This window comes from Capsicum annuum, chromosome 10 (assembly GCF_002878395.1).
Source record: "Capsicum annuum cultivar UCD-10X-F1 chromosome 10, UCD10Xv1.1, whole genome shotgun sequence".
In the NCBI taxonomy this organism is placed as follows: domain Eukaryota; kingdom Viridiplantae; phylum Streptophyta; class Magnoliopsida; order Solanales; family Solanaceae; genus Capsicum; species Capsicum annuum.
In genome coordinates this window covers 202,821,187-202,829,747 of record NC_061120.1, presented here as the reverse complement: position 1 = coordinate 202,829,747, position 8,561 = coordinate 202,821,187, and the positions used below count along the sequence as shown (strand labels likewise).

General features: G+C 33.9%; 1 protein-coding gene and 1 non-coding gene across 2 annotated transcripts; one reads left to right on the top strand and one right to left on the bottom strand.

Annotated features, from left to right (window-relative positions):
- Nucleotides 1–2,584: 2,584 nt before the first annotated feature.
- Nucleotides 2,585–2,656, bottom strand: TRNAP-AGG. Its single transcript has one exon. It is a non-coding gene; the product is annotated as a tRNA-Pro (tRNA).
- A 3,279-nt stretch (nucleotides 2,657–5,935) lies between these two features.
- On the top strand, nucleotides 5,936–8,029 carry LOC107843550. Its single transcript, XM_016687864.2, has 2 exons — nucleotides 5,936–6,207; nucleotides 7,089–8,029. Exons 1-2 carry the CDS (start codon nucleotides 6,028–6,030, stop codon nucleotides 7,650–7,652), a joined length of 744 nt encoding a protein of 247 aa, XP_016543350.2. The 5' UTR covers nucleotides 5,936–6,027; the 3' UTR covers nucleotides 7,653–8,029.
- The last annotated feature ends 532 nt before the right edge of the window (nucleotides 8,030–8,561 follow it).

Sequence of the window (8,561 nt, the reverse complement as noted above, 5' to 3'; positions counted from 1 at the left end):
GCTGGACAATTATGGTATTATTCTTTGATCAACTGCATCTTGACTTTAAGCACATCAAAGATGATGAAGCGACCACTGTGTTCTCTATTGTCGTAGCTCATCTGGTTCTATATTTTGATGACATAGTCATATTAGACTATGAGAAAATCGTCATTTTTGAACCAAGGACTTAAGTAAGCTTAATTACTTTCTCAGCATTGAGGTCACACACACATGGTGTTTCTTTTTCACAAAGGAAGGACACATTGGACATCCTTTATTTGATGATTCTCTTGATTCAAATGAGGATCTATTTAACAATCTTCAAATTGTTAAATTTTTTTATATGCTGGGCTTCTTGCACTATTTGGTGTTTGATGCCAACCTAAGTTTACAACTAGTTGGGTAATTGGTTCTGAGCTTATCCAAAAATGTCTTGTTAGATTGCTAAGAGAAATTGAATGATACGCACTAACTGTTTTGTTAACTATTAGCACTTTTGTTGGGGAAGGAGTTCTCTTTATGTTTCAGCCGTTGCTCTCTGCAGATTAGAAGGTGAATGTGATGCCGAGTATGCATCTGTCAATGTTTCTTGTCCAAATTTTATCAAAGAAAATTCTTTTCTTAGAAATGCTGCTTTGGTTACATATGTGGATATCCTCTAAATAAAAGGACATTTGATAAATGCCTTATTCCACCCAAAGAAGCAGCTTAATATCAAACCATTTATTTCACTCTATATTATGTGCTAATTTTGTTGATAGTATTCTTGAAGGTGGGCATCTTTTCAATCCAGGCCTGGCTTTCCTCTTATTAGACTGGTAATAGAATGCGGAGTGTGCATTCATGAAGTGTTGATTCCAATTTTGTCTTTAGCACATTTTCCTATTTGTAGAAATGCTGCATTGGTTACAAATGTGCATCATCTCCAAATGAAAGAACTTGACTAGTGCCTTGATGAGTGATCTCGAAGGCTGAGCATCTAAGAGGAAGATTGCTTATTTCTATTGGTGCTTTATGTGCAAGGGATCAGGTAAAGACCTAGATCATCTCCTACATTTCGGGTCGCTTCGAGCTTATGGTAGAAAATTCTGAGATGGTTTGAAATACTTTTGAGTGATGCCAGGCACCAGAGTTATGGTAGAATGAAGAAAAGACACAAGGCATGGGATGTTGCCCGACTTGCACTTATGTGGGTCGTTTGCAGAGAGAAAAGCACGAGAGCTTTTAAAAGTGTTAAGATGACTTTTTTCAGAATTGGGGAATGGCCTCTTATCCCTTTTTTTGTTAAAGGTTCCTTTATGTACAGATGATAAGGTATTGTTTCTTAAAAAATCACATCTTTTTGTAGGTTCATTTGGTAGACTTCTCGTATACAGGTGTGTTTTACCCAAAATTTACAGAACTTGTTACGTTATCAAAAAATATTTATACTGAAACAATTGGTTCGATTTATATTATATAGCAACATATATAGATATCCTTATTGAAGTTGGCTGCTTTGGAACTTCTCTCTCTGAGTTTTTGAAATTGGACGGTATTTGGCTTGCAAACTTCCTTTAATCTATCTTCACGCTGTTCTTTGATCCTATGCTGCACTTTGTTGCAGCATTATATGATTCTGTATTGGGCAGTATGATTCTCTGAAGCGGAGTGATAGATTGCAAATATCTAGTCGCCATCTTTTTTCCCACTGACCTCATTGTGTTTTTTTTTTTCCCTTTATCAGTGCATGCTATCCTTAGCATTGATTTCCTAGATTATATGCACCATCATAGTTCAATAATACCTTACTGAGGATCTAGGTTTAGCTAGTTTTCTCTATGCAGGCTGTGGATGTTGATAGCTTATTATCAGATGAAGGCACTGGACTTTGTTTCTTGAGCCTAGTAGTCCAAACTCAGGGTTTTTGTGGAGTTGGTTTGAGCTTTATTATTGAGCGTGATAGGTTTTTAATTTTCATTGATCCTAGTGTATCGCTAAGTTTACTGTTTAACTTTTCAAAGCATTTGATCATATACTGTTGCTAGTTCAGTTTTGGAGAACATAAACCAAGAGCTGAGATGAATGACACAATATATAAATGTTACATTTTAGCTTGCATCTTTGGTGAGCTCCCATTAATGTGAAAAATGCTCCAACCTTTGATGAAAGACATTTTTTGTTTTGGTTGTGCCCCATGATTTTCATTTAGGCTGCATAAGATGATGGCTGCCATTAAAGAACTTGTGTACATCAATCACTGATGTTTGCGTCATTGTAGATGGCTTATATTACACCTCGTTGTTGGGGTGAAGCTCTTTCCCGAACTCTACATGAACATGGAATTCTTCGTGTAGACTCTTCGTCTTTTTGGGGGGGCGACAGGAAAAAAAATACGTTAGTTATATCGTGTAAATATGTATTTAGAACATTTCTCAAATGGGATAAGATCCCATATCCACATTGAGGCCCTATTCACCACAAACAAATACAACACCACAGAGGTGCATTCACGCCTCTCCTCATCAAGTTGACCACTTAGTAATTCTACCTCATCCAGTTGACTGCACGGTCCATTCTGGTTGGTATTAGTTGAAAACAGGGTGAAGAACGAATTAAAAAAGGGGCATTCCGAGAATTGAACTCGGGACCTCTCGCACCCTAAGCGAGAATCATACCACTAGACCAAATGCCCACTGTTGAATATTGCGCTAAGAAGAAAATCTAATAATAAAATAAATTCCTTTGGAAAGAAGATACTATAAAAAAGGTCTGATTTTGAGAATATACTATATTCTGAGTTAATAATCCTCTTTTTTTAATCGACGAATTTTAATTTTCTGTTACTATTTAATTGTAATTATTGACTTATTGTTTTCTTTTCATGCTTTGTTTTCACTCTGTTTTTTTTTTTTCGATTTATTTTGATATTGTTTTTCTGTAACAAACTAAGCTTTTGTAATGGATTAAAGGAAAATAGAAAAGAAAGGCTTAGAATGCTATAAAAAAATAGCTAATGAAAAGAAAACAGCATAATTCTAAGCAAAAACCGTAAAAGATTATTTTCCTCATCTATATAGGGTTTCAAATGTAAAATTTGACATATTTTCACATGGTCCTCCATTGTGACTAAATTTATAACATTTTTCTTAAGTTAATGATCTTTAGAAATAACGTCTTTATCTCCTAAGGTAAGAATTAAGATTTTTATGCACTACCCACTTATTAAATTATACTGAATATGTAATCCTTGTAATTCTATTGGATATATGAATCTTAAACCAATAGCTTAGAGGGAAAAAAAATCAAATTTTACTCTATCTATAATTGAAAGGAATAGAATAATGAGGAGTTAAAACCTCAGCCTTTTCTGTCTAAAGTTCCACCTTTTCCCTTCGTATTTTATCCTTTTCCTGTTAGCAGCCACCTCTTATGTGGTTTATAATTATTATCCATACCTGTAACTTTTGTAAGTTCTTTATTCCTTGTCTGTATTTGCCCCAAAGTTGTCTTTTCCATGGTTGTCTACATGAATTTAATTAATGAGGGACCATTTGAATTAACCAATTGTGGAATGTTTGTTTTTTTAACTTTGTTCTCTGACATTCAATTGGCTTTTCGTCATGTTTGCTTTTCCATGCAAAATCATGTGTTGTAAATGTTATTGAACCATAAAAAATGAAGCTTTTTCTTTTTATGTCGTGCTTGTCAACAAAATTTCCAAGTATCATCGAGAATGCAATTGGACCAACCATGAGTGGGGTGGCATGGTTGTGATTTTCACAAAAGTCTCGTGTTCAAACTCTGACAATAAATAACCTTGTCTAGGGAAAGCGTTATCCCTTAATAGCTCTATCCAATGCAAATTCAGATTAATCGACTCAAACTATTATGAAAAAATTTGGTGGAATGACTAATTTTTGAGCCGACAATCAAAGTTTAGCCACCATTTCAAATGTAATTAGAACGATACTATTAGGACAAAAATACCCCTAGTTAATTTTTAGTATGTAATTATATTGGATGCCTACAGAAAAATTATGAAGATGGTGGTGAGACCCTAAACAGTCACTTTTGGTTTATATGGCAAAGGTTTGATCCCACTCTCTTACATTGGATGCTCCTTGTAGTATTGCTCATTTACAAAGCAAAATGTAAGTACTTGTTCTTATCCAATTATCAATCACAATAATTGTGTCTAATTCAGGACCTTATGCATAAGCATTTCATCAAACATTGTTGGTAGAATGTACATATTCTATCAGTTGACATAGGAAAATGCAAAAGTACTGCTCTTGATACTAAAAATTTAATTTACTGATAAAGGAATAATGAGGTTACAGTAAGAATCATTTGCAATAGCCCTAGAAAGTTGGTTACCATAGGAAAAAAATTTGGAGCAAGTTGGGCTAATTAGCTTTTAAGCACTAGGTACTAAAAAGTACAAGCTTTCTAGATGGGGAATCTTAAGTAACTGTTTGGTCATGAGTAATTTTTTTTTTTTTTTTTTTGAAAAATTATTTTACTTTAGTGTAAAAAATGAAAACTGTGGTGTTTGTCCATGAGAATTTCAAATACAATTTCGGAATTGTATTTGGAAAAGTGAAAACAAGTTTTACTTGTTTTCACTTTTTTTACTCATACTTCTCTCACAAAATTTCAAAAAATAACTTTAATTTATATTCATGCCCAAAAACAACTCCAACTCCAACTTCAATTCCAACTCCAACTCCGGAAAATTATGATTTTCATGGCCAAACATGGCCTAATAATCTATGAATAAACAATTACGTGTTTTGATAAAAATATTAGAAGCTAAAACCATTAATAAGTTTGGTTCTAGAAATTAATTATATTCTACTACTCCCTACGTCTCATTTTATCCGTTTCAAATTTTCTAATTTGATGTCCCATTTTACTTGTCCTTTTTTACTTATCAAGACAAGACAATTTTTTTTTCATGTTTACCCTTTGCATTAATCACTTTTTCTTTAAATTAAAATGTAAACAACATTTAATAAGGGTATTATGTTAAACTAGCCATGTTATTAATTATTTTTCTTAATCAATGTGTCATCTCAATTTGGGACGAGTAAAATGGGACGAAGGGAGTATGTTGTAGTCAGAGCGCCAATTTCTAAAGCTCATGAATCAGTGTCGGAGCCATAAATTCTAACAAGAAGTATCCAAAAGTGTGCAAGAATAATATACCTGGAAATAATAGGGGTGATATGATAAAATTATTCTTATATATCTATTATTTACTTTTTGACAGGTATCTCAAATCAAGAATGGATAAGTAAAGGTGAACGGACGGACTACATACTTTTCTTATGTAACGAGGATTCAATTAGAACATTTATTTGCACTCTTTCAAGTCTTTTTGCATTATGCAACTTTTTAACGAAACAGATTCAATTGAACTCTCTTTGGACCGTGTAGCTCCTGACCAATTAGTTTGCTGAGTACATCAGCAGGTGTTTTGACTGTTCATACTAATCCAGATTTAGATAGATAAACACAAAAACTGAAACAGAACAGAACAAGGTGATCATTATACACAAGTATGGAGCAACTTGTCATTTGGCAGTTGTGAAACATGTGGAAAAAGTATCACCATTACTCATGACCACATTTGCCACTATCAAACGAACCCCACACAGCTTTGGATCATATTGAGCCTTGCCTTTTCCTCAATAACCACAAACCATATCATTTTCCAAATGGAATACTCTCTCCGTCCCCATTTATCGATATTGTTTAACTTGACATAAAAATTAAGAAAAAAAAGAAGAATTTTGAAATTTATGGTTCAAAACGCATTACAATCGTTTGTGTGGCTATAGATTACTTCATTAAGGATACAATAGTAATTTTAAAGTTTGTTTTCAATTATAGAAAGATGACATTTTTTTTTGAGACAAGCTAGGAAGGAGAGTGTGACACATATATTTGAACAGAAGAGTATTCATAATAAAATTTTGAAGTTTATTCCAATAAAAGATACTCTCTGTCCCCCCTCAATTCATATTAATTCCTCATTCACTCATTCTTGTCTTGATAACCATGGCAGAAATATATAGCTTGTTAGGTGTCATGGACCGTTTGTGGTTTCATCAAATTATTCTCTTTTCAGAAACCCCATCAGTTTCATTGCCTAAAAATCATGAAAACCTCCTGCCTGTTCAAGACTCTCTGACATGTCAAGAATTGTCATCAGTTGAATCAGAAAGCACTCTTTTACAGGTAACAAATTAATCTCCTAGTTAGGCTAGATACCTATTACCCCCCCCCCCCCCCCCCCAAGTGCGAGCGCGCCGCGCACACAATCCCAAAAAAGAGAAAAAAGGAAAAATAGTTCTAGAGATGTGAGAAAGAACATGTACATGAGTAATGAGTTTGTTCACCATCTTTGTAGTTTAACTAGTTATAACAGGCTCTTAAGTTCACCTGAACTACCAATAGTCGTCTATTTATGGGCTTGCACTCAATAGTCAAAACTTAATTCATTTTTTGGTTTCGTATAGTACACTTCAACTATTTGTTTAGGTAGTATGTGAAGTTTGACTAGTGGAAAGTGTCAATTAGTTCCAACAAAAGAGGTTTTTGAGTTGTACTCTCTTTTCCTTTTTTCTTTAAGATTGGGTTGGTTTTTGGTGTGGTTCTCTCTATTTTCAAGGTTACCGAATTATACTTGATATAAAGAGTTATCTATTGTATTATTATCTCAATATTACGAGATGCTGAGAAAAAATAGTGGCATACTACATAAACAGACACTCCAACTTAGCCTCATGCGGTAAATAAGCACTCCAACATTGAGAGTGCATATCTAGACACTTCAACTTGGTCTCAATTGACAACTAAACAAATCCAATTTGTCCCCACTGTCTCATGGACATCCGATTGTGTCTAGATATCATTTTATAAGTTGGAAGTGTTCAATTGAACACAATGGAGATGCGTTGAAGTGTCTATATGTGCACTCCCCCCAAAGTTGGAGTGCTTATTTGCTAACTGAGGCCAAGTTTGAGTGTCAGCTTATGTATTGTACCAAAAACTTTCAATATAGTCAGTGTACAGTTGTTGGAATTGTTAAATTGCGGTTGTATTGTCTGTCATTCAAGGATGTTTGTGAAAAAGAAGAAGACAATGAAAAGAGTAGTAGTAGCCCACCCAAGGAAAGACCAACAAGACTTAATCTTGTAACAACAAGAAACAGGTCCCATTCATCATCACCTGCCACTAATCATAAAAGATATTCAAGAATTGGCAGATACTTGAAAGATACAGGAAATGCTATGAGTTACAAGAGCCTAAACGAGCTCGAGTTTGAAGAAGTAAAAGGTTTCATGGATTTAGGATTCATATTCCGTAGAGGACATATAAGCAAGAATTTGGTAAGTGTACTTCCTGGTTTACAAAAACTTGAAATCGTAATGTCCAAAGACGAAGACAAAATTTGTGAAGAATCAGAAGCAATTCATATTGATGGTATCGTAGCAGAAGTAGAAGAAGACGATAAAAGGGAAATTGTACGACCATATTTGTCCGAGGCATGGCTTATTAAAAGGCCTGATTCACCATTGTTGAATATGAAAATACCAAGAATTTCAGCAGCTTCTGATATGAAGAAACATTTGAGATATTGGGCTAAAACAGTTGCCAATGTGGTTCTTCAAGAATCTTGATTTTGTATACAGAGGTTTTGAGAGTTGATTTCTCAAATGATCAGTTAACTAATAGTTATTATCATAGAAAGTCACCTGCTTAATTGAAGAAATGTGATTTTCCGATATAATAACATATTAGTTGAGTGACCATATAAGAAATCATTCTGAGGTTTCGAGATAGGAACAATGTTTAATGATGGTGTAGCCAATTTAGCTAAATAAATAAGCATTGTGCATTGCATGTATACGTAGTCTTAGCTGATTTTTATTCATACTGTTAATTGTGCCAACAATTTATAACTGTATAAATTTGAGTTGGTCAGGTTCTATGTAACTAAAATAAATAATATTCCATGTAATTTCTGTTATGCTGAACTTGGTTCTGGTTTTATAGCTTATTTTTCAATGTTTAACGTGGCTGATTTGATCTCTTTGATTAGGAAAATTGAACTCATAAGCAAGCCCAAATGTGTTGCATCCCACATCTCTGTACTCTACTACTATACACGGACGGATGCGGCTCAATAAGATTGGTGACATAAATCAACTTTAACCGGAGGTCTTATTTTTTCTGCGTAATATTTTTTAATAGAAAAATTAGCTGATAAATCTATCGGTAAAAATTTGGCCTTATCCTTTTAATAAGATGTCTTAAGTTCGAGTCTTAAAATAAAAAAATCTTACAAGGGAACACTTTCCTCTTTAATAACTTGCATGTCTCAAATCCAAATTAATCGAAAAATTCAAAAATTCAATACAAGTACCCAATACTGGAGATAAAAAAAATTGGTGCCCCCAAATTTGGGGCCTAAAGCCCTCACTTTATTGGCTTGACCCTCTAGCCATCCATGATTCTATGATTGGAATCCATTCACCTTTAACTAGAAGTTCTGAATTCAATTTTGTGAATAAAGAAAATTTCAATCA